At 41.5% G+C, this 26987-nt stretch overlaps 2 protein-coding genes and 1 long non-coding RNA gene across 8 annotated transcripts in view; 1 reads left to right on the top strand and 2 right to left on the bottom strand.

Annotated features, from left to right (window-relative positions):
• The window catches only part of cpne5b (copine Vb), a 74376-nt gene extending 73735 nt beyond the window's left edge, over positions 1-641 (bottom strand). The window contains exons 1-2 of one of the 2 annotated variants that reach the window (XM_037490446.2): positions 372-641; positions 19-291 (exon numbers count right to left, since the gene is read on the bottom strand). In XM_037490446.2, coding sequence (XP_037346343.1) covers positions 19-137 — 119 coding nt within the window. In that variant the 5' untranslated portion in view covers positions 138-291; positions 372-641. The remainder of the gene's footprint in view (positions 1-18; positions 292-371) is intronic. The other variant, XM_037490447.2, reaches the window with a different exon arrangement.
• Positions 642-9178: 8537 nt separating this feature from the next.
• On the top strand, positions 9179-10069 carry LOC119229761 (uncharacterized). Its single transcript, XR_005121650.2, has 2 exons — positions 9179-9602; positions 9695-10069. It is a non-coding gene; the product is annotated as an uncharacterized LOC119229761 (long non-coding RNA).
• Positions 10070-16016: 5947 nt separating this feature from the next.
• kif21b (kinesin family member 21B) overlaps positions 16017-26987 on the bottom strand; it is a 44518-nt gene continuing 33547 nt past the window's right edge. For 2 of the 5 annotated variants that reach the window (XM_037490949.2, XM_037490948.2), the window contains exons 27-35: positions 26715-26753; positions 23984-24120; positions 23434-23614; positions 22982-23146; positions 22304-22421; positions 22018-22188; positions 19064-19263; positions 18163-18292; positions 16017-17204 (exon numbers count right to left, since the gene is read on the bottom strand). In XM_037490949.2, coding sequence (XP_037346846.2) covers positions 18193-18292; positions 19064-19263; positions 22018-22188; positions 22304-22421; positions 22982-23146; positions 23434-23614; positions 23984-24120; positions 26715-26753 — 1111 coding nt within the window. In that variant the 3' untranslated portion in view covers positions 16017-17204; positions 18163-18192. The remainder of the gene's footprint in view (positions 17205-18162; positions 18293-19063; positions 19264-22017; positions 22189-22303; positions 22422-22981; positions 23147-23433; positions 23615-23983; positions 24121-26714; positions 26754-26987) is intronic. The other 3 variants (XM_037490950.2, XM_037490951.2, XM_037490952.2) reach the window with 3 other exon arrangements.

Genomic DNA, 26987 nt, shown 5'->3' on the forward strand with positions numbered 1-26987 from the left:
GCGGCCGCTTCGACTCACCTGCAGGAGACGGTGATTTCTACTTTGGTGGCGGGGATGTTGCCGGTGATCGGGTCGAAGTCGTACACCGATGACATGTCCTCCAGTTTGTCCATAACGTCTCCCTCCATCATCTCCATTGCCAGTGCTCGAGGTGGCTCCGGTCGGATCCGGGAGCCGCACAGCCTGGCCCTGACGGAGCGGGTCGAGTCTCCGGAGACTCCAGAGACCAGATCGGAGACCAGTCGGCCTCCGGTCCGAGCTGGAGAGGAAGCCACTTCACAAATGTTGAAGCTGGAGAGGAGGGAAGGGGAGCGCTGAGTGAGTGGACATCCGCAACAAATAAAACAAAACAAAAAAACGCAGAGGCGCACCTGGTTAATCGTCCATGCAACGTAAATTATCTCTTTTTTCTTAACAATGCGGGGGGGAAAGTATCTGGGATCACTGCGGCGCCTTCACCGTCGGGCTGAACGTCACATGGAGAGGTGGACTTCTCCCGCGCCTTGTCTTCAGTCAGTGCGCACAGCAGAACGTGTGAGGAGAAAAGGCTAGATGCACTCAAACACATCCATCCTTCCTCCTCCCACACCGCTTTACGCTCAAGTGCAGGCAACCCTGGCCGTACCCCGTCGCTGCTGCTGTCGACAGGCTCTGTGCCGCGCACTGATAACGTGTGAGTAATGTTACAGCATTTCATTACACACACTTCATTTGGTTTTGTAAAAGAAAAAAAAGGTAGTGCGAAATCCACCACAGCCCTTGATCATAGATCAGTGTGTCACAACGGACACCTGTGAGACTCTTCTGATAAACCACGTGGTGGTGGGTTTAAGAAATGGTGGATTGCATTTTTAGATTATTGTATCTCTTCATCCCCCAAAGTACTCATTTAAATGGCACTGAGAGTGAGTAATCCCTTAAACTGTTCTCAGATTGTCACCCTTTGGTAAAATTGAGGAAGAGAAGATGCAGAATACAGTTTAGTTGTTTATCTTCATGATTTCCCATTCAAAGTATTCACAGAAATCTTACCTTTTCATTTAAATACAATTTTAATTTCCAATAACATATTTTTTCCAACAATTATAAGCACCCCATAAACATCATAATTTAAATTTAATTTAGTTATAGTTTGAAGTGTAATTGCAGTCATATTTTAGATTTTTAAGTTTGATTAGTAACTCATCGGTTATCAACCAAGACTTCCTGTTTTATTGTGGTATAAATATGACACGACACAGGTTAGTTGAGTCTTGGGGTCAGAATGTCTCCAAAGTTACCATCGAACGCTACCTACTTCACCAAGAGTTGCTTTGTAAGGTTATCAAAAGCCTCTGCTTTCATCAGTGGGACCAGTTTATGGTATGGTAAGAGCTCTTTTTAAGGTTGGGGCTGTTTTTCTTCCAAAACCCCTGAACATCTTGCACTCCATCAAATACAAGAAGATATTAAATGAAAACGACGCCTCTGCCGGGAAGCTTAAAATGGGCAGTGGTTGGACCTTTCAGGCTGGTCAATGATCCGAAGCGTCAAAATCTACACAAAAATAGTTTACAAACCACAGAATTGAAGTTTTGCCATTGCCATCACATGAATTAAACCTCATAGAAAATAAGAAATTTAATGATTCTTTGAATTCGATTACTTCAGTTGATGGTTATTTTTTTCTGAATATCATGAGGATAAACAATAAATAAATATTTCATTGTCTCATTATGCTCATTTTTATTAAGGGTGCCAATGATTCTGGAGAGCACGTAGCCTGCTTTGTTTTCATGTTCAGGGGGGAAATATTTCAGCACCACACAAACAGACAGCTCCCAGAAGAAAATTTGCTCAGTAATACGGTTTTGGAAAACTAGTATCTCAAAACCTCTTTAGCCATTAATGCTCAAAAAGTAATAACTGTGCATCAAACCAAAGAATCAAAATCAACTTGGATGTGGTGGAAAACTGCAACTGTTTTCCGGGTCCATTGTGTGGACTCAAGTCATTTTCTGTGGAAGAATGTGCAAGACATTTCAAGAAATCTGTTAGCAATTAAAATGTGTTCACGCTTGTTGATTTCAAATCTATATTAATTACACCGAGAGAATAACGATTTATTGGTCACCATGTGTCATTGGCATGTTGTATACAGCTAAAACTTGTAAACCACAGTGTAATAAACTTGGGCAACTGCCTGCCAAAAAAGTGATGAGTATGTCATTTTTGTGGAACGACAATAATTATATGGAGGCTGTTTTTGTATGTGTGTGTCTATGTATGTATATGTGTGTGTGTCTGGGGGGGGGGGGGTTTCCTCGACCTAGTCCTGGGTCTTACCCAGCTGGCAAGGCCATCAATCGGACCGGACGGCTTCCCGGACCACCGGTGGCTTGGTGGCAGGTTGCTTGAGAACTTGAGTTTATGTTTCATCACTCTGAATTCAAGCTTGAAATTCTCTTTGTAGATCTGGTTGGTCTTAAACTTAAGTTTTAGCTGCTCAAGTTCGTCAAGGAGAGCTTGTTTTTCCTCTCTCGAGCTGAAGCTCTGCTGAGAATTTTTTGCTCGAGGATTATATAAGTTTTCATGTTCTCATATTCGATTTGAAGCACCTTCTTCTTTTTGGTTTTGGTTGTGCTTTGAGCATGCCCTCCGGGTCACTGGCCCTCTTGAGTCTCTCCATCTCCTCACAGGGGGCTTTCTCCCTGTTGATAAACATCTCCTTTGGTCCCTTTTGTCGGACCAGCTTCTCTCCGCACAGAGAGCTGCTTGCGTTGATCTCTGTCGATCAGTCGATTTCTACAAGAAATCAGTATTAAATACTTGAGGATTTCATGATTCAGTGTCCTCCTAACACAAAGTATAAGGAGTTGCAGCAACTAGCCATGCAAAATAAATCAGTGGTGACCATTATGAATAATGTGTTTATAGCTATAACTACACAGCAAAATCCTTAGAGTTCATTTTCCGATGTCGGGCAAAAGTGTTGAAGAGCAGAGTTGAAATCACACCTTAAAAAAGATTCAACTCTTACAGAGTCAATCGTACGAAAGAGTTTAAGTTATTTTCCGGTGTGAAGATCAGCTTCATTTGCAACACTTAGTAGGTATCAGGTTTAACTCTACTGTGGCGCATGGATTGGTGAGGGTGCACCAGGAACCACAAGGTTGTTGGTTCAAACCCTGCATGGCTTACCCATGTTCCAATGCAAAGTGTCCCTGAGCAAGACACCAAACCCTGAATTGCTAAAATGTAAACACCATGTGTTGAAAATGCAACTTGCTTTTGATAAAAGCCTCAGCTAAATGACGTCGTATTCAACACTGAGCAGATTTATTTTGACATTTATTCAGAGTTAAATTGTTAACACTTCGTTGAGTGTTGATTTAACACTGACAAGATAGGGACAAAATAAACACCAGCTTAGAGTTAAAATTGAATCTCACAGAGTCAATTTAACTCTCTGAAATTTGCTGTGTACTATTATATCCTTGCTAATCCAGCATCCTGCTCTGTAGTACATTGCTCTGGTTGGGCCTGCAGCAGCTAGTGTCCATGGCAACAGAGCCAGGTTAAAAACTGCCGATCAAGCCTTGCTGTTTCTCATGAACTGAATGTTTTTGTGAACGAATCAGTTTTAGTTAAAAAAAAAAAAAGAATGAGCTGACGGCATATACAAGGTATGTTTATCTTTGAAATCACTGATTAAAACAGCATTTTTCACCTTTGTTGTTTAAAAGTAGAGAAACTTTTAGTTGATCTAAAATGAATATATATATATATATATATATATATATATATATATATATATATGTAACAAGTATTGACCCAACACTGGTGGAACCCTTTGTCAGCAAATCATCTGTACAAATAAAATATAATAATATTATAACATATATATTATAGATTACAGTTTAGTCCCGACACTAGTTGTGTCAAGACATACATTAGTAGACGTGAATAAATGACGAACTGTTTCACACAGATTTCTGCTTCCTTTGGGAAAAATTATCTATTAACCACTTGGGAAACCACAGTACAGTTCATAGTTGTTGCGACCCATTTCTAAGAAAGAAAAACTGTCATGCCTATTTCTGAATATTTTAAGAACCCAGCTTGCAAAAGAATCCACATCATTTTTAAATGTCATTGCCGTCCATTTGCAATGTACCAGGAGGTGGTCAATGATTTGTACTGCTTGTCACATTAGAAACACCATGAAAATCTGGTATCATTGCCAGTTCCCCGTCGTTCTCCCTGTCTCTTTATTACCCTCCTCACAAGCACATGACACACACACACACACACACACACACACACACAGACAAAAGCCCAGCTATAAGCATCTTTTTTCTTTCATAAAATCTGTGCAGTAGAGTACCTTGGATCTGGAAACCGATTCATACCGATACAGGAAGCTTCTGCCTACACAGCCCAGCAGCTCAGGATCAGGAAAACACATACACACAAAATATGTTTTTCAGAGGTATGCACCGATGTGCACATTTGAAGACAAATTATTTTCTCATCTGTCTCTGAAGCACCCTTAAAAGGAAATAAAGAGCCACACACACTACTCTTTCTCTGCCAGGGTGATTCATGTATTTTAAGGGCTGTTGAGCGAACACACTATTGCAGATGTTCCAAGGAGTGGGTTGGAGGGAGCAGGGCCAGAGGACAAAAAAAGAAACAGAAGGAGGAAGGAAGAAGACCTTCACAACAGCCTTGACAAGCCATCTGGGGTATGACAAATTAATACAATCCGGTATTCCAGATACCACATTTATTTTAATAAAAAACGGTAAAAGGGATTTTCATCCCTTTTTTTCTGCTTTGATGAAATATGTATGTTTTTTTGCCGATGATTTTTTAAAAATGATGTCATTTTGTAGACCTATGTCTTTATACAGAGCACATTTTGCCTTGCACAATTCTTGAATGATTTCAGATGACTAAATGTGCATTGCCAGTAGTTAACACCACCATTCTAAAGCTTCAGACAGGCCACACTGTACATCTCACACTGAAAGTTTCTAACGGAGCGTTGTGATACTCTAGGAAGAGGTACCAAAACTAACTGGTTAGCATTGGGAGAATATCATGGTGTGAGTAACAATATGTGTGTTTGTTACCATGTTGGAGTTAAGTTAAGTATGTAAATAAAAAATGATGGTAAAGAAAGTGTTGACAATGGTGCACTCCATGCACCCTGAACTCTTCCATACAATGACTTCTTCATATTGCATTGCCTGACTTCCTCCTTTGTTCCCATCATAATTACTACAGCCACTGCGCTTTGTATTTTTATCAGTGGTCAACCATTTGAAGAGCAGACAACGGCCATCACCACCTAGTAGTTGGTCTCATGGGCCCCTTTTAATCCATATCTATGAGGCTAATGAGTCCTGATAGCGCCCATTCGTTTGCTTAAGCATGATCAGCTACAGTCATCAATCCTGTCATCATTTACCCTTTATGGTGTTCAAATCTATACCGCTCTATCCATCAGAATGAATGTAACACCAGTATTGAGCGTTCCTTCATCGGCTCGGTCGCAAACAGCAATTTTTCGAAACACTTTGCTATTCAAAATAATTATCACATTGATACTGTGGCCCCGGCGGCAAAAACTCAACATAATTTCAGAAAACACAATATTTTAGGAAACAACAATGTTTCAGAAAACACACCTCTTCAGAAATGCATATAACAATCCAGGAAAGCACAAAAACATTTCAGAAACGGGTTGAAAATATGTCACGTCGGTTGTTCAAAAGTGATTGCTGTAATCCCGCGTTATCGTTCAATCATTTAGCTCAGGGCAACTACAAAGAGAAATTAAGTATTTTCATTTCCGATCAGACTGACAGACAGTGCATCCAATCAGCAATGAGAAATAATTGTCCAATATTGTGATTGACTTCGATTTTGAGTCGCACCTCAACGTCGTTTTGTTGTTGTGTTTTTTTAAATTTCACAGTGTTTTCTGAAACATTGCCCAGTTTTCTAAAATACTGTTATAATTGACTGCCACAGCCATAGATAAATAATATATATTTTTATTTGAATAGCAGAATATACTTTTTTTGTCTGTAGGAGTAATATTAAAACCAAATATTGAGCTATTAGAAAGCAGTTGCTGTTGCAACTTTTCATAGTTGCCTATTTAATAATATCTTAAGGAGCTTGCTAGCAAAGGATCCATAACAAATACTTTCAAAACAGATACCTCAATTAAAGTCAATTTCATCCAATGGCAACAGACAAGGGAGTTGTCCATGCTTTGTACTGCTGGTCACATTAATAACACCACAGGGAATTGAAATGTCCTTCTCCCTAGGCTTCCTGCTGCTTCCTAAGCACTAATTACTGTGTTTATGCTTACTGGCGTCATGGTGTCTAAAAATATCGCCTTCTTCAAGTAATTATTCAAAAACAGACAATTGCCCTTTCAAGTTTCGAACATAGGGAGTTGTGATTTTTTTCCCCTCACCAACTTGAAACTGAAGACATTGTTTTTCAGCGTTAATTACATTCCTCGGTCCTCAGTAACATGACATCACAAAATGGACCAGAATACGTGTTGGATGTACAAAAGCTATTTTTAAATACAGGGGGGTGGTCAGTAAATACTCGCTAATCAGGGGAACTGTTCATATTTTGAGGTAGGCTCTGGCAGACACTTTTATAATTGAGTTGTCTCCTTTAGATTTGACGCCATCTAGTTGGTCAAACCTCCTATTTTGTCTGTTTGAGGAAGTACTAGAAAAGTAATCTGCGATATACTTTACTGATAGCCATGTCTAGTGAAGATGACATCGTGTAATTCAAAGGTATTTCCTAAACAACAATGCAAATATGTGTTCTGAAATATGAACATATATTGAACTTTAGATTCCGGTAAGAACTTAAACGTTTAAAAGAGTTTGATTTATGCTTCGAGCTGATGCAAATATTCAATTGAGAATTCATCAAAAAAATGGAATTAAAAAAACAACATTTCTGAGGCTTAAGAAATGAAAAAGTCAGGAAGCATTTCCTGAAATGCATTTCACTTCTGGTGCATACAAGACCGAAACATATTACTGCGATATTATTTAAAATGATATCGTAAAGCTGAAAGAGAAAATTAAATAATAATAGTGAACTGTGTAGGATCGGGTTGGATCTAGTGATGAGCTTGCAGTTTGCATCCAGCTGAAATGTCTCCTCTTTGGCATTTGGGACGGACCCTGTCAGAAATGTACGCAAAAACCTGAAAAGGCCTACGGCCTCATCAAGATCCAGGGTCTCCAATAAAAACGGGGGAGACAAACATGAAGAAGACACTGAATTTAAATTCTGTTTCCATTGGACATTTTGTTATTTTCGGCTGCCTTAAAACATCTGGCAGCAGACATTAGCCTCTCTGGCTAACTCTGGGTCACTTACAGTGCAGCAGTTAATTGGTGTGGATTGTCCCTGCAAAATGCATAAATAGAAAACATTTTACCATTACTGTCAATAGATTTGCTTAAATGCTGTAGGCTTCTTGGCGAAGCCAAAGTATTTATGCTTCCGCTGGATTTGATCCGACTGCTGAGACTTTGTCTGCGTCTCTGCTTGCTGTTAAAGTGTGTACCTTACTTCTCCCCTTTAGACTAGAGGATGGTTTAATAAAACCCAGTTCAAAAGGGCCACATGTTCCCTCCCAGGGTGTAATCCTGCTCTGTGGCCCAGGGGTGATGTGACAAACATCACAGAGATGCCTTTTATGAATGATTGCTCCGAGATTAACAAGCTAACCGATAGAAGGACCCATGGAATGACAAGCCCACATTAGGTATTTATGGATAGCTACAGCAGCCTGGGTGGCTAATTAACTGGCTAATGGCCCAACACTCCCTCGGGCAGCAGCAGTGGGGATTCAAAGAGCTTGCTGTTGAATTGCAGCTGTAAAACAATAATGATAAAAAATAACCCCACGTTCATGAGTCGTTCTACAGGTACATCAATTCTCAAACTAATTATGAAATCTTCAATTCAACACTTGAATGTTGATGCCCTTGAATCGGATGAGCTATCAAAAAGTTGCACTGGTGCTGGATGCCGCCGCCTCGCTTTCCACTCTATTTTTACCAAAGGAGCATGTGTCGGCTTAACTGCAGATTTATGCCAGAACGAGCAGCAAAGCACTCACACAGGCAAAGTTTCCAGAATAATAATAAGAGAAATCTTTTAAATCTGTTTTTATTGCCATATATTACACATATTCATGGATGTACCAATGTAAATATCATTGGATTTACTGTACTGGTCAATGTCAATTCTGTCCTCCTTCTGATGCCGATAGTTCCTATTTGTAATGTGACAAGCCCGTTGAAGATATTTTCCCATTGAAAGAACTTACAATAGGTGTTGCAAAATAAAATTCTATGCAGTATAAAAGTTGTTTGAGATGTGAACAGAAGTTCTTGTTTTCACTGCGTTTAGAAGGTTAGGTTACTCCTGTCAATCATCCCAGCCACTTGTGGGGACGGGTGGCACAAGTCAAGGCCCCTGGGATTGGCAGAGAGAGCGAAGAGGGATGTGTGTTGTGGTCTCTGACCGGGAGCTGGTGTTAAAAAACGAGTAGCCATGTTGACCGTTGTTTTGGGTGCAGCCCACAGACGCCTGTTCCTTCTTCATCACTCAAAGTCAAATAAGCAAGTTGAGTTTTTTTCTTATCGAGAGTCGCTAAAATACTATGCGGTTCATTTTGCAGTATGCACGATCAAGCTAAAACCTAAAACGAGCTCTTAAGGCAGCTGACAAACTAATAGAATTCTTGCAATATTATTCACAAATATAACGTATTAAGCTTTTAATGGTTGAGGGTTTATGAACAATGTTGGTGAGCGTTGTGAGACACCGCAGGGTTCAGCTCACACAGATCACTGGGAAATAAGACAGAAACGAGAGGTGACTGTTGCATGAGCCTCAAAACAGTGCAACGCTATTCTTTACAAATATTGTCTTAGTCACTTAAAACTTCAAAAAGGGTCCTGTGGTCTGAGCGAGTTTCTCTCTTTGCGTCGCCTCTTTTCTCGCACACGACCCAGTCAGGGGAGAGTTTTACAACTATTTTCACAATGTTGGTTCAGCATCAATTTTTGTACAGAGGCGAGGTAGAATAATGGTAAATAATACATTTATGCTGAAAACTGAGCCGACTCAGTACGACATCTGGGTAACTTTGCCTTTGTTGGCATACTGCATATTCTACATGGTTTGGTATGGTATGCATTTGAAAACAGCCCATGTGAAAGTAAAGTTCATAGCCTAATGGATTTATGACATGCTGTTCACACAATTTAGTGTATCGTGAGAGTATTTTAGTTGAGGAATACTCCAACGTCTGTGGCTTTGTTATGGAAACACTATGGTTGGTTTTGATGTCATTCAAGGAAAGCTTTATTTTCAAATGGCAGCCGTTGATTTGTGTTGGAGGTAACAACTAGTGTCAGTGATAAAGAGGTAGATAATGTTTAACAGGAATATTGTGGCGATGTATCAAAGGTTCAATTCTATGGTCCTGCCGGATCCACCTACAATCTTCAAGAGACTTCTGTCCTCTGGTGAGTGTCGTTCTGAACCGGGTGAGTGTAACTACTGTAAAACCATACTTGACTCCTACGACCTGCTTTCTATCACATGTGCACGTCTTGAAGCCATTATCCCCGTCTCTCAGTAGCATGGTGGAATTGGCTTTCTACCCGGCGGTGGCGCTGATGTATTTCTTTGGGGTGATGAAAGCCACACAGGACGACCGGGTGGAGCTGGACGAACGTGCGTCGGTCAACGTTTTCTGTCTGTTCGTGTTGGCCCAGCCGCTGTGTCTCGTACTGGGAGAGTACACTGGCATGGCTACGTACCTCCTCACGGCGCTGGTCTCGTACAACTTCCTGCCTTGGAGGACCACAACAGAGCCTGCAAAGGAGAAAGAATCAATAAAGAAGTCAAAGTGAAAGCAAGAAAACATTCTGAATTCAAACTGTTTGTAAAGGAAAGAAATATTTATGTAAAGAATAAGCCTTGAATGTTAATAAATTAATGTGTAGCTCAACCACGCTGTAGTTAGTGTTTTTCATCTCACCTGTCAGAAGGTACAATATCCAGGGACATGCAGGGAAGTGACTCATCTATGTCGGCATTGCGTTAAGTCCCTGAATGAATGTGTGTTCCCTGTGATGTGCCTAAATGTACTGAGGTGATGCGTGTGCTTTGTAAAACTGGACTCAAAGAGTCGGTGTATAATGGGATTAGAGCATGCTATTTAGTTGATAGTCCAACGCTTTGTTCTGCAGTTGTGCTGGTGCCCGCTGGGTATCTGAGAAACAGTGGGAATTTGTATTGAAGATACTCAGGAGTCGCTTCGGCATTCAAATCCTCAAAGAGTCCCTGTTGGGTGCAGCCATTTTCCAGGTTTGCACAGTCTCTCTTGTTTTTCTCCTACAAGTGAGTTTATGTAGGGGAAGGTTGGTAACCTACAGTTGAGCTTTAACTACAAAGGTCACGCATGTGAGAAAATCCACAGGACATTTTTCGTCCCTTCTGCCAGACGTCGCTGGTGATGAGAAGTCGCCTCCCTTATTCATAGGATAGTGGTGCTGCCTTCTGCATCCTCCTTTAGTTCAAAAGTTGATAGTTTAACCTCCTTTGATTTTCAATTGCTCATTTATTGCATTTTGAGAGCTTTCCACATATCCCCCAGCCAATCGTAACTCAATTACTTCTCCTTGTTGTTGTCTTTTAAATGTGTACACCTAAGCTCACAATAATTGTAGACAAGGACAAAAAAAATCCATACGGTGTATGTATTCATGTCTGTTATTATTAAAGTTATATGTCCATCATGAATAATGCCCTCCGGAGCATTAGCATTGCAGAGAGACAACACAGAGAGAGAGAGAGGAGTCTGATTATCATACTTTGTTGTCTGGACTAAGAACATTCACAGACCACAGGAGCGCCGCAGTGGTTAAGTCTGTGTGCCTGTTCGTGGAGATGAACTCATGCCATGCACGCTTTGAGAACAGCTCCCAGGCTGAACAGCTACAAGAGGTCCAGGACCAGTGCACACGAGGAACATGCAGGACAGATGTGTGCAAATCTTTCAAAAGGATCCACACAGACGAGGCACCTGATCCCGAGGGCATTACTGGCCCGGCACTCAAAGAGTGTGCATATGCTATGACATTTTATGACATGCTATGTTATGCATTTTTCATGACACACTATAGGGTGACTTTATATGTTTTTTTTATGGGACACTATATTCTGTTATGTTATCACTTCTGGCATTATATTCTAGGCCTTTTTTAAAACATACTATATGAATTTCTTTCAACATTTAGACCGTTTTATTAGATTTATTTGCTAAACTTTTCCTCTAAATACTCTCCAGGTCTTCTAAAATGACAAAACTCAGTCCTCTTGTCTTCCTTGCTCAGTCCAGATGATTAACCAGGTACCTTCTCACCTTCCTCCCTCTCTTCTTCCGCTGTGGTTACCCAGACATCTGGCCACTCTTCTCTATCACCAATTTCTTCTTCAACCACCACTTGATCTCCGGCCCGGCCTTCACTCTCTTCCTCCGCTTAACCTGCCAAGTCATCTACAGGTCACCATCTGTGACAGTCTCCAATGGATTTCAGCTGACTCCTGCATACGGCATACCTGTGTCTACCTGTGTGCATCTTGAAACCCACATTCACCACAGCCAGTTCAATCTTTCATCTCCTTGATGTATTCATCACTCGTAACCTCTTCTGTGCTCCTTTCTCAAACAGGCAGGTCCACTTTAATCAGAACTCGGTCCTCCTTGGTACTTTCTCCACCACGTCATGCAGCTCAGTCAAGAATTATCTTCGATCTCACGTCAAACTTGTGTGACATGTGCACTGAGATTCCTCACCACACCTCCAATTTCCACTGTCCTCTCAGGATGACCCAACCACATATCTTCTCCCAGGCACATCTTGTTAGAACAGTTTGAACCGAGCCCCCATGCGCCCAGCCTTACTCCCCCAGTACCGGTCGTTGCCTTTATTTGTTAATCCTCCCCATTTGTCCAGGCTTGGGACGGGTGAGCATGACTCTGACAACACTTTATTATTAACTTGTTTTTACAGTTCTATTCTGAGCATCAATCAAACATTTAAAGTTAACTATAGGAAGTCTGCATTTTTGCTGATAATTTTGCTGCTGTAGCTGGCGTTTGAGTTAAATATGTAGTACAGACTTGTGAGCCTCATTAAAATGGAACATTTCCTATTTTTTGGTGAGTTTTTGGTGGCTAAATGTCCAATTGATATTCCCAGTTAGAGGGTGATGGACGCAGTAGGACAGAGATTGATGGATCAGCAAATAAGAACAGACTTAAAAGTACGTTGCAGTGTAATGAAATAGACGTATGCATTCAAGAGAAAGTATCAGGAGTTTATTATATGGAGCTGCTGGGACCGGACAGGGTGTTTTTCATGGATGGTTACCATCTTCAAATGTTTTTTGCTTCCTCTGAGGCGTTAATGGCCGTCGTACATCACAGTGCTGGTGTCTCCCAGCGCAGCCTGGCATGAGTTAATGATCAGAGTTTACAGGGTAAATGAAGATGAATGAGTTCGGAGTCTTTGTCTCTGGTCCTGAAGAGAAATAAATATATCGGGATGAAAAACATCTCATCCCGTACAACCTCTTTTTACCCATAATGGTGAATAAACTGCATGTCCATCTGCAAGGGAAAGGATCATTTATATTCTTCAACTTTGGTCTTTACATAAATCAGAGGCAATCAAGAACTAAATATAATCTATAGACAGAAATGTAGAAAGAAAAAAATTAAATCTAAATAAGATTAAACTTAACTTTTAACTTAACAAGTTTAATCTTATCTTTTTTGTTCAATAGAAATAAGACGACCTACAATATTCAGACCAGAAGACTCAGAAGACTGTCGGTTTTAACTTATTTATTTTCTTAAGGGAATGTTGAGTCCTGCATTAAATATTTACATTATTTACAGTTACAGATACTTTACATGGCTAGGTCACATGCACGCTGTCATATTTAAAAAAACTGTACAAACATTTACACTCATTTGAGAGGGAGTAGTCTGTGCAATAAAAGGCACAAATGACCCTTGACCCTGCATTTATGACCCACGAGTACATGGTTCACAGACACTGCAACGTATTCCATTACCATAAGCGTGCTCAACATGACAACTCAGCAGCTGCAAAGAAGACCTGTGTTGGTGTGTGATAGTGATCCACGGACCTGCAGCGAAAGCAGTCAAGTGCCCTCTTGATAGTGAATAAAGGCGATTCCACCCGCTCAGCAACCCGAGGCAAAGAGTCTTCAGCCACACCGATGATGTGAGCGCTGATGTCGTCCAGCCTAAAGCAGAATTCCAAAATCTAAGGGACAATCTAAAAACCTCAGAATAAGTCTTTTACAGACTCTGGGTAGAAGTTGAATGTTCATCAATGTCCGACACGTCGTCTTCTTTAAGGCGTGGAGGCTGGTCGGCTGAGGCAGAAGGCTGAAGCTGAGCTGACCTCTTGGCTTTCACATCCGAGGTCATAAGATGGTTGGAGCGAACTAAAAAAGGGTGGTGCTGTCTTTGTTTTGTCCATGGGTGTCATGTTTTTTGGCACAAGACTTTTAATACTAACCCCGTGGGGCACTAAAGTCAGAACTCTACATCTATTACACACACACACAGGGGCTTTAAATAGTGATCAAGGCATCTGCTGCTGATCAGTTTCAGCTTTGGTCAAACTGTTTTCTTATTTCCAATTTAAACGAGATAATGCTATTTTCCATGTTTTACAGAACATCTGCCATCTGTTCATTTACCAATTCAGGGTGGTAGATTTGGTGTGAAATTAACCCTCTCTGAAAGGACATTTCATCAGGTAGGAACTTCCGCTGTTGAATGTCGCTGTAGAAATTGTGTGTAGATCTTATCCATGGTCTTTATAGTGGGTTTGTGATCATCTATCAACAGACAGCCGGAAGAAATATTATGGAGATGGGTTTCTCTTGAGAGTCTACAAAAAAAATAAAAGTACCACTCTTGTTATTTGATTGAAAGGAGGACTTCAAAAAATGAGGACATACTGGGGACATTTCTTGACTGTTATCTTACATACCGCATCAGCGCAGACATTACTATGATTGAATTCTAAACCGAACAGATTTTTTTCAGTCTAATTTCAGTGCGTTAAGCCTTTGTGAACTGGGTCTAAAAACAGGCTTAATACACATCCCAAAAACCATTGAGTATCACAGCAGTGTTCATTATTCAAAGTGCATGTAAATCCAAACTTGAAAGATTATTCTGAGGCCTTCGGCTCTGTTGCCTATTTACACATCATCAACTCCTCAAAACTTTGGGTGGAGCCGATAAAAGGCCTGAAAATAAGTTAGTTTATAGATTTAGGCCTTTCACTGCTTGCATCTTCCAAGCAAGTGTCCTTTGTGAAGCACGTGAATCTTTTGCTACATTTCTTCACGCATAATCAATGAAACTTCAATGCTTAGGAATTCAAACAAATGGCCTCTAATAATAAATCCACTTATGGCAGGGGAAAGAATCGCCTACTAAATTGCTTCATGCATCCTTCTGCAAATGAACAAGCACAAGGCACCCGAGAGAGTATCTAAAACTCCTGTACTATGAGATCTCTGGGATGCAGAGGGAGTCTGAAAAAGGATAAATCAGATAAATGCTGTCGTAACGTTATCAGAGGAAATCCACCACAGAGCTGGTGAGCAAGGTCAGTTTGACTAATGAGCAAATATAAATACATATTGTACGGTGAAGGGTCCAATGGAGTATGACACATATATTAGATTTAACCCATAATGTTTTTGGAGGTTAATTTCCCTACTGACAAACACTCACTCCATTTGAACTACTACACAATTACCATATTGTTCGCATATTTCAAAGTATCTCAAAGTAATTATGGTAAAAAAAAAAAATCAGTGCACAATTTCAGAGGTACAATACTTTCAGCTTTGGCCTGATTTGAAGATAATATGTGGACATTTTGTACAGAAAAGCACGGTACGTAGATCATTAGTAAAGGGAATTAAACCAATCAAAAGATGATCTTTTACAAAAAGGTGTGATCCATGATTGTACCTTTGTGAAAGCGTAAAACAAAAAAAACAACAACAAAAAAAACAATGAAATTAATTTGGTCGATTCAAAGAGCTACCACAATCCAGGGGATCAAGTAATGACTTAAGCCTCAATAACATTGTACTGTAATCTTTACCTGAGTTTTTGAGAATGGCAAAATATCAAAACGGAGATCACTTTTAATCACCCCCATCCACACATTTGCATTCATTGCACTCCCCAACAAAATAAAACAAAAACTCATATCATTGCTTTTGGAAAATGCAAGTAGCTTCAAACTCATCCACTTTAACAATTGCCACATACATATTCTCTCAGAGAAGAGCGACTAAATGAATGAACTTCAGGACCTGTGACGGCTGTTAAATGATCCGAGCTTTGTTGACTCATTACGTTTCTGGGTATTTTATAAGGGTTCGATGTTTCAGAGCAGAATAAAACTATTCATTAGTGTGCTATTGACACCAGCACATAACTTGCTCTTAAATGCTACATGTCATTTTGAACCGATAAGAAAAGCTCAAGTTTATAAACGGATTGTTATCCATAAAAATAAAAACAAAAGATAATTGAATTGGCATTTAAGACTTGGGTTCCTATTCTTTCCTGTAGAAGCCAAGACGTATCAAGCAAGTAGGAGAACGGAAACATCCTGTGGAATCTTGTGTTTGTGCGTGTGTTGCCCACACATATAATCTACCCATCAGTGCAGGGGGGGGGGGGGGGGCTTCTCCCACTCGTTTAATGTAGCAGCAAATAGTGGGTGGAAGAAAACTGGGATTCTAAAAAGAAATCCCTCTCAGTTGTGACCTACTTCCCCCCCCCCCCCCCCCCCCCCCTCACCCCCCCTCACCCCTCCTCACCCTTTCAAGTAATCTTGCCTGCAAGAAATCAGCCTGAGCTCAGAGACCTCTAATTAAATTGGCTTCCTAGAGAAGTTCAGTAGCCGAGAAGGAAGTACACTCTTTAGTAAGGCTGGTCGGTCTGATACAGTCGCTAACCTTCAACATCAGAGTGGAGCTGAAAGAAGGCAGGGGGGGGGGGCACTGGTCGGGCTCCTATTACCATTTGTGTGGAGGATAATAGCCAGGTATGGGCCACATACTGTAGGCTGGTTGAGATAATGATCGGGACCTTTGGCCTCAGCTCACAAATGTCTTACTGTGGGTACGTACAGCGTCACGCTCGTCTGCAGGGCTTTTTTTTTTTTTTTTTTGCCGCAGTCGGCACTTTAAAGAGACGATATCACAGTCTTGTCAGATCCTTCAGGGGGGGGGGGGGGCAGTGTACCTTTGTTGCACTGGTGGTCGTGCGCTTTCCTGTTTGCAGAGTCAGCAGCCGGTCAGTCTTATAGCCGGAGAGACACACGGGACACATTCACACGGAGATGAAGAGACATGCAGAAAATCGAGTCAAAAACAACTGAGGTAGAGACAGTAATAAATTAGTTAGAAGACATTAAAAATAAAACAACTTGTGAAACACAAACGTCAGCAATATGCAGAGCGTGGCTTGAAAAAAAAGGAAGGAGGGCATTTCAGATCAAAAAGAGACATTAGGGTTTCGTAATTGTCCAAATATCAACATTTTTCTATTGATAATCCACCACGCGCCAGTTTAAGCAACTTCATGTCCTCTTACACAAGGATGTGGACGCCTTGCTGAAAGAACACAAGCACACTTCTTCTCCCCATGCCAGGCTGGTAGTTTTCATGTCAGGAGAGAGAAGCGAGGATCCCCGGCTGGAAAGATGCGGCTCATAATGTCCCAGAGTTGCACCTTGATGGCTCTTTAAAATGTGTAGTAAAAAAAACAAAATCTGAAAGGCAAGTCGTTTTTTTTACTTTATGAAGAAATATTCTGCCTCTGCTTTGTCATTTTGCACTCTGACAGAGAAAGAAAACGCTTGATGGCCTTGGAAACCGTGTTTGCAGTTTCACATCTCATTAACCAGAAGGAGTTGCAGCAAGATGGCCGACAAAAGAACCACCTCCGTTATCACCTCTTCCTCCACACCTTCGACGACCAGATCTTCACCGTCTTGTCGCTAAAAAAAGAAAGAGAAAGAGACAAGAAGAAGGCGTGGAATGATGAGCAAAGGGAAGTCAGGAGAACACAACAAAATAGAAAATAACAAGAAATCAATAAAACCGTTGTGCATCCGACACAGCAGAAGGAGATTGATTTACAAGGCGACATCACAAACACATGCCCTCACACACTTCAATAAAGACCCTTCTCGTGGTGTCAATCAGAAAACACTCTCAGAAAAGAGGAGAAACGTATATAGTGTGATTCATAACTCTGCAACAAGTAAATCTAATAAACTCTACTCTCAACTGACCAGGAAATGTAATTGCATTTTTCCTTCAGATTCCCAAGGTGCTTCATCACAACACCTTGGACTGTTCAGTTACGCATTAACCAGGACCTTTTTGTGTTACTAATTAACACGTACTAAATAAGTTAGCTGTGCTCTTTGATTGGTGTGAAGAGATGCTAAATGTCAATTGAGCCAATTCTGTCTGAAAGGATAGGGCTGAAATTGTTAAGATGGGAAATAGCAGGCATGACGTTGTTCAAAGGTGCAGAAAATCCACCGACCAGTATTTCAAAAATGATTACAAAAATATAAATGAAAACTGAAGAACACACATATAACGCTGGGATTTTACAGTGGGTTAGATGCCAGACTATAAAATAAAGTTAAAAAAAGTTATTCTGAGCATGATCACCGAGTCACTTGTGGAAGTCACTGGAAAGCTATTAGTCCTGACAGAGGCAATAGACTGCAAACTAACAAGAAATCACAATAACAAACAACTTAAACATAAGCAGCTACATTAAAAAAAGAAAAAACGCAGAAAAGAATAATGGCAGAATGGGTACATCGCACTATAGAACGGGTAGAAACTGAACAAGCGGGAAAGTGCAGCTACCACCCAGGTTAATGAACACAAGAGACACGTCACGGGGGGGAAGGTGGAAATGAGTTCAGAGGCTACCAGAGGGAGGGAGTGTTGCTGAAGAGGCAATCATGGGAGGCTGGTGGCTCGGCCCTTGATGGCAAGGACCCGTCGAGGAAGACAAGGGGTCAAGCCTGGCACATAGCTCCACAACTTCACCCTGCAGTCACTGGGGTCGAGGAGCAGGAGGAGGAGGAGGAGGAGGAGGAGCAGGAAGGCAGCGTTTAAGAGACAAAACCAGAGGAAATATTTTTCCATGTAGGAGAAAAGGTAAGAACAGAGATTATTAAGATAAAAGAAGTGAAGAAACAGGAGCGAGAAAAGGAGAGGAACGAAGAAGAGGAAGTAGAGTTAGTCTACTTCAGTGAAGACGGGCGGCTGAATTCTCCCCTCCGATACACACAAACCAGCATCGTAAGATGCAACTACGAGGACAGCTAAACAAAGATTTGGGGAAAAACATGACGCAGGATCCCCCTTTCTGAGCTACAACTTCAGAGGAATGGGATGCAACAAGCATGAATCATTCTGCAGCGTTTCACACACATTCGCTCTTCCTCTTCGTACGCGCTCAAAAAACTCCCTCATAAGACTTGACTTGTTCTGTACCTTTGCAATTGTAAACAAAACAAAAGACAAAAAACAACGCATTCATTTTGGTCTTTTCACAAAACGACAAAATAAAAAATAATCTTTTATATAACAATAATGTATGAAGCTGTACTTCAATCTACACACACTCATGACAGTAATCCGCTGTGAAATAGTCATAATTAAATGTTCTTAATTAAAAACTTTTACATTTTCCATTAATCTCTTCTAAAGATCAAGAGGATGCTGTGCAGATATGAATATTTGAATGCTCCTATTTCACAGCACCACTATAGTGACAATTTGGAATTAGTTATAGCGCAGTTCACATGATTTCATTTGTATTTACCTGGAAGCAGTGAAGATCTGCCTCGAGTTGGTACATATGGCGTTAATGGGGCTTTCGTGACCTCTGACCTCTCCAATGGGGGTGAAGTTGTCTACGTTCCACACCTTCAGCACGCCGCCCCTACAGGCGCTCAGCAGCATGGGCCGCCCCGGGACATGTGCCAGGGCACACACCCAGTCCTTATGGGCGTTGGGGATTTGCTGTGGAGTCAAAGCAGAGTTAAACTCACAACAACGTCAATGATGAGACAACACTGCCTGGCTGACATATTCAACACAACCAGCCTCTTCAAAAGAACGCTTTCAAAAACGCTTGGTTCTGCTGTTGTTATCTTCTTTTTAGACCATTTACCTCATCCATCTGGGCTGCAGATTGGTTTTGGTTTAGGTCCAAACACATGTACAGAGAGACCACTTTTATTATGTTTGTCTACCTCTGCATGCTGTGTTTAATTTGCTTCGGTCACACATTGTTTTCATAGCGTTTGAGATTAGCTTTTCACCTAAATAACACTGCAAATAAAGTCCTTTTTATTATTATAGTTCCATTATACTTCACTTAATCCACGTTGCAGTTGGCAGTTGGTCTGACCTAGTTTTTATAAGCAGTTAATTTATTTTATATCTTTTCTTCATCCGCTCTGCTTTAGCTTTATTTACAATGGACAAACATCTCTAGAACCCAAAAGACTCGCCGGTGTAATTGCAGTGAAAGGGGGTTCTATCAAGCATTGACTCAGTGGAGTGAATACTTATATCAGTTGTCAGCTTTGTTTGTTCTCATTATTTTTTGTGTCAAAATAAAATGTATTAATCGCCTTTAAACTACTCTTAATGTTGGGTTAATTTATTTATATTGAATTGCAGTTTGTAAAAGTACAAAACGGGAAAAAGTCTAAGGGCGAAGTGAATACTTATGCAAGGCACTGCACTGAAGATTTCACCTTGAACAGCTCTAAGCTGTTGATCTATTTAGCTTTTCTTACAGAAAAAAGTCCAATCATAGAAAAATGAAAATGGTTCCAAAATGGTTAGAATTTGCAAAAATGATTACGAATAGAGACGTCTAGTCTAGTTCAACAAATGAAAAACATTAAATAGAGATATTTACATGCATGTGTTTTAAACACATTGCATGAACATTAAATGGTTTTAAAATAGAGCACCGATTTAGATGATCTATTTGAAGCTCTTTCCATGACAGCGGACTTGATTGCGGGTCGTGAATAGTTGAGTAACCTAAAGGCCAGAAAAGTTGAGAAATTATAAACCCTTTCTAAATGCAAAGTAGAAATGGAGGAAACCCTCGCAGAGGCAAATCCGTGCCCTGAATGCAGGAGCAATTTGAAGTGCAATAACAGCTGTGGAAGCAGAATAGCTCAAGTTCTCACATAATATTACATGTACCTTGCTGTAACAACTTTGCACCAGTGGGTCAAAACGTGCCGGGGTTTTCCAACACCTCATCGAGAGCAACATCCCCACAGTTGCACATGCATGTCAACCAACCAGCAAAACACACACACTCGAAATGGTTTTATAGAGATATATTTTTATAAAGCATACAGGAATCATTGAAAGAGAGTTGAGTAATTATAAATAAATTGCCAGAAACATATCCCCCAAAGAAACACACTATGGATTATGCATTTTCACAAAAAGGTTGGAATGAGGGAGGAGGCTGAGCCTTTTGTAATATATTCTATTGTACCCTAAGCCCCAATTCGATCCCATTACATAATTAGACAGAGACTACAGCGTTAGAGAGGCTGCTTCATAAATGAGGTTAAGGGTATAGGCCGCAGACCACAGAGCAAACTGAGATTACTTAATCAGCCTTTGAAGGGAAACTGTAATGTTTTATGTTGTTGTGTTCTCTGTTCTGGTCAATAAAGGCTAAATAGAACGTATGCGAACAGCAAGGAAGTACTGATTAATATGCATATTACCGTGTATGCAAATGAGTAAGCCACATCCACCCACGAGGTGCATTATCATGCACTATTAACATATGCAGTGCCAATGTGGGATGCACAAGAGACATCACAGGAGTCCACACATGCATACAAAGACACACTCGGACACAACTTTCCACTCTGGTAAGTGTGGCGATGATGCGTGTGCGCTTTAACACCCTGACATAACAACACACTGTTGACCTTCTCCACAGAGAGAACCCTCTGGGAAAAGAAAGGCATGAAGAGAGCTGTCTGCCAACTAAACGCTCAACGGGCAGCACTTTTCTTTTGGGGCTAGACAACATCTAGAGGGAATGTTTGGGAAACAGAAGGTGTGTCGTCATATCTGTGTCATGACGGGGTCTCTTTCTGTAGAAAGGCAAATGTCTGTTCTCAATTATTCACTTCTTCAATTAACCATGTAGTCTAAAAAAAGTGTTTTTGTTCAACCAATGGTTCTTTCCTGATGTAATAGAACAATAAAAGTATAAAACCCTCAGATTAGAGAGATTTGACACAGAATCACGTGGCCAAGATGGCAAATCCGCTACGTCTCAACAACTATTGGATGGATTGTTATTACAGACATTCATGCCTCCCTAAGGACAGATTGTAGGCTCTGGTTATTATAACTAGCATTGTCTTCACTTTGAACAATCTTTTTTTTAACTAATGACATCCCAATCAGCCTCAGCTTTGCTCTGTGCTGTTTTTCCAGTTGTTTCCAGATATAGAAAGACTGGCTTTGAGTGCAAGGTAAAGGGTGAGAGATCAGGAATTAATAGCCTCAGAGACCGAACCAAGGACTTTGCATGCTTCGACCTGCAGGCTCACAGCCCATAACGCCGGGCTTTTAAAACTTTGATGTATGAACTCTAGGTCCAGATGAATATGAAACATATCTGCTGCTAAACTCGGCCCTGCTGACCTCACGCTGTGTATACGAACAGGCTGCAGGCTTGAATTAGCACAAACCTCTCTACATGTAGACACATACCTGAGTGAGTTCCTGGTGCTGCAGATCCCATTTTTTAATGCCGTTGTCTCGCGACCCACTGAACAGCACGTCTCCATGTACAGCCAAACACTCGATGCCGTCATAATGGGGCGGCTCAAAGTTATGAGCGGGACCGATGTTACCCAGCATTCCCTCTGCCACGTCAAACACCTGCGGAGAGAGAACAGGGTACAAGAGGATAGATGTGATTGCATCTACGGCACTGGGGTATTGTATGTGTGTGTGTGTGTGTGTGTGTGTGTGTGCACGCCTGCATATGTGGTACCTTGACATAATGGTCTTTGGAGCCAGTGATTACTTGGTCTTTGCCCAGCAGAGACTGTCCCACTGTCAGGCACATGACAGAGCCAATGTGGCCTGTCAGCTTCCCCATTCCTTGCATCCTGCACGCATACACACACACACACACACACACACACACACAAAGACTGTTCACACAAAATGTCTGAAATACATTACTACACGCTTCTTTTTCTTTTAAAGTTTTTCACTTTCGATCTCGCTCGCTGAAATAAAACTACTGAGAAAGCAATGCCATCGGCAGAGATGATACTGAAGAAATGTTTAATACACTCATTTTTCATTTCTGTTATGCATCATTAATTGGGTGTGAGCCCCTCAGCGTTAACTGTCTGGTCCAATCTGTTAATCATTTCCCTCAGGTGCGTGAAAGGGAAGTGAAGCCGCGGGGTTTCAGAAATCGGTGCCTTGCAGAGAACATGCATACATCACTGCTGAGTTTGTTATTATCTTTTGAAGGTCTCTACAGCTTTCTGGGTTGATGAACATCTGACGAGTGAACTTATGCATCGCCTTCGACGTGTAGGGGTGACCAAGTATATTAATCAGCGTAGGAGGTCACGATCACATAAATACACGACTGACTGACGGCATACTTCCACGTTCATTTATGGCAAAATTGATTCATAAAAAAAACATATACCTGTTGAGGTCCCACATGCGCACAGTGTTCCCAGCAGCAGCGTAGAGCACCGATCCTGAAGGGTTGAGGCCTATCTGGTTGATCTGACACTCACCCTGAGCAAAGGTTATGGTGCGGGTGGTGCTGCCCGCACATACGTCACCCGAAACCACCTGCCCCGATGAACTGTGTGGGGTAAAGAGAAGCCAAAAAAGAGGGATTGTAAGAGTGATGGAGACATACAAGGAGATTAAAAAGAGGAGACTTGAGGTGGAGAAACAAAACGGGAGTACAACGTACAGAATTTTACATAAACCCTCGGAAGCATTTCACATTTTGCACATTCAATTTGTCACTTTTCTTCAACTTAATCACTAAACTGAAAAGGCATTTGGCTAAATCGCTTCTAACAAAATATCTCCTTTTACTGCTCCAGACCGTTCCATCTGGTCCGTTGCAGGGAGGAAACTTACGTAAGCGTGCGGACACACTTTGCAGAGTCGCGGATGTCCCAAACCTTGATGTAGGACGTGGAGACGGAGAAGACCAGACAGGAGGAAGGACAGTATTTCACAGACACCACGTTGTTCGGGTGGCCTTTGAGCGTGACTATCTCCTGACCCGTTACCAGGTTCCACATCTTACACGTGCGATCTGCACAGGAAAGAAAGGCCGTTCAGAATCTCTCCATGGATACTTTTATTAGTTATTTGAGAAATAATTGTTATCCAGAAAATCTTTAGTGCTTAGCCTAACTGGGCAAAACCAAGGAAGCAGGTGAGAATGTGGCTGGCTGACCCACAGCTTAAAATATATGGCTGTCTAAAAGTCATTATAACAATAAACATGTTGCATTTGATTATACTGCATACAACATGAGTAAAAATGTCAGGTTGGGATGTCGAAATTGAAAATGTCACGTTATAAGAAAAGATGGATGATACACAGGGACTCGCACGCACACTTAAACTCATTATGTTCTCTGCTTCAACAGGAATCGGATCAGATTAGTGGTACGTGTACCTTTAGATCCGGTGAATAGCAGCTCATCTGTGGCATCCACACACAGGACCGCCTTTGAGTGGCCCTCGGCTACAGAAACACACTGCAGGGGCGCCGTCCGACCCCCTTTCACACCCCCGATGGGATTGATCACACCCCTAAAGATCACATACACACAAGTGTCAGTGTCTTCAAAATAAACCAGTGAGGATGATTTCCTTCCACATATCAAAACGGTGTGTGCACTTTGAGTCAGAGCCCGATCAAACATGCACACAAAGATACAAATACTCAACCAATGATACAGCGACAATACAAACCTCAACAGATACAGAGATATGAAAAAGCTATGCAAATATGCCATCACACTATTTTCTGTTGGTTTTTCAGAGCGAGTCCACTCAATCTGTGCAGCCTTACTTTGTTCTGGAATATACCAATTACAGCATTAGACCCCCCTCCCCTCCCCCCAATATCTATGCACAGCTGACAAGCACTGGAGAGCAGTTAGCATCGGGAGTAGAACAAGAGGAAGGAATGTGGGAAAATTGGTCCCTAGGAGACTTCCTTATAACACTAGTGGTGGTTAGTGTGCATGTGAGTGCAAAAGTGGGTGAGAGAACATGAGGTGGAGAGCAAAACGGTGCGGGGGAGCCAGAGGATGGGAGTGGGGGTTTCTGCACAGACCGGTGAGCTTCAAGTGAAGCTAGCCACATGCTCCTCTTCTTGGCCTCCACTTACACTGATGTCCCAGCGTGAAAAGCGCACACACACGCACACACACACACACACACACACACACACAAATACACGCCTAAAATAAAAAAAATGAAACAATAGACCATACTGTCTGATGTAAAAATGCCATCCAAAATCAAAGATTGCATGCATGTTTACTGGTCTCACAAAAACACAAAAGACCACAACGTGTGCAGAATTAGCTCAAGACAATTGTTACAACAGCAACAGCCTGGAAGTCCAACTATAAAACCTAAAACTCATAAATAAACCACAGCACAACGTCCTAAAATGTTGTCATCACCACATGCAGCATCTGTTCTCCGCCAGATTGGTGGGCGCTGACTCACAGTTCAGCTCTCAGTTATTTGCCTTTTGGGGACCAGGGGGGGGGAAAGGGTCGCAGTACGTAGAGGGATGTAACCAATTCATCACATAATCAGATTATCTGCTTCAGCTACCCTGCAGAGCTGCAAAATCGGACCCTTGTTTGTACATTCAATCTGCGGCAGGCACTTTTCGTTCCAATTCCATTTTTGAAAAGACTTTGAAAAAAAGGTATTTGATAAAATAATTGGGGGAACCATAGATGTGACGGATATATATGCATTCGTGGTGAATAGAAAATACAGAAGCATTTAAGATTTTTTTAAATAGGAGAAGAAGAATTTGAGTGGCAGTTTTTATTTGAATAAACTGGTGTCAATGAAGGCTGTTAACTCTATTGTGTTGTTGAGGAATCATCATTGATGAATGGGAAGTTGGGTTAAGTAAGGTATTACCTTTTTTTTTTTTACACATTTTTTACTTTAAAATTAAAAAGATAATTACTCCTAACCTACAACCAATTTTTACAAAGCCAGGCAGCATCCTGTTTATGGATGCCTTATTTTAGCTTCTTTATAGTTTTTCTTGTTTTCTCTATAAAGAACATGCTGTATCCTGCACATACTAGAGTATTACTTAATGCAGCACTATGTTTCTCAAAGCACCGCGCTGGTCCAAAAGCAGAAAGTGTTCCCATTCTATCAGCGCCTGTGAAAGATATCATAGTGTGCTGTGTTATGCACCGTATGAGGGCCATTAACGGCTGTTGCAGGGCCAAGCACCAAGAGACCAGCCGACTAATGAAAACATGAAGGAAGATCAGCGTGTGCTCTTTGCAATACACAGAAAAACAGACCGAAGAGCCTCTGTGAGAGCTAAAAACACTGAAATAGTACCGAATGAAAGGAGAAAATTATGCTGTTTAACATTATTTTATTATTTTTGTCAAAAAGGATTACTTTTACATTTTGGGAAATCTTTTTGCTCATTTGCTTTCTGTCACATAGGAAAATGGATAACTATTCTTTGTTTGTAAAAGCAATATGATATCTGGAAGTCAAATATCTTATCTTAGCATAAAGAGCAGAGACAGAATGGCGCCCCGGTCCCATTTCCACTCGTTGTGCTAAGCTAAATGGCTACTAATACAGATTTGACAAACAGTGTGAGTGTGACGGCAATATTTTAATCTAACACATAAATGAAGCACGTGAACTATTCCTTCAGTCGATTAGTATTCCTAAACCTCTTCTCATGCAGCTTTTACTGGAATTTAGGGCGATATTTTAAATTGATGGCTGTTGTCTTTGGTTGTCTCGCAGGTGATGAATTCAAACCAGGTGGCCGCTAGAGTTACAAGATGTGTACGCTGTTTGAATTAAATTAGCTCATTGTCACATCTGTTCCCCCCCCCCCTGCAGCCAGTAGAAACATGCCACGGTTCACTTAGGTCACGTCACAGGTGGGAACAGCCTGCAGGTCAAGACAGCCGCGCGTGGTCCAAACATGCATTACAGCAACAGCAACCTGGCCCACAGTGGGAGGGGGGGGGGGCGGGAGGGGAGAGGGAAGGGGGGGGGGGTGTAGGAGAGGCCAGGCGAGGCACTGACTACCAGTGGAGACTCGATGACACCGTGAATTAACAGGCAAATGGAAAAACAGAGAGTGACAAACGCAGTTCCTCTACCTGAGCACCTCGGAGAGCGAGGAGTCGCTGTCATCCGACCTGGAGGCAGAAGAAGAGCGGGAGCGGGGAGGGTGGGGCAGGAAGAGGAAAGGGTTAACCACGCTAAGGAGAGACAGAAGGGTTACTGGCAGAGGGTTAAAAAGAGAGGGGGGGGGGACTAGAGGAAGGGTTTGGATATAAAGCAGAGAACCAAGTGGCAAGAAAGCCAGTTTTTGGTCAGGCAGTTTGCCATGAAATGGTCTTCTTCCCATCACTGAATAGCCTGTATTTTTT

Source organism: Pungitius pungitius, chromosome 8 (assembly GCF_949316345.1).
Source record: "Pungitius pungitius chromosome 8, fPunPun2.1, whole genome shotgun sequence".
Lineage (NCBI taxonomy): Eukaryota > Metazoa > Chordata > Actinopteri > Perciformes > Gasterosteidae > Pungitius > Pungitius pungitius.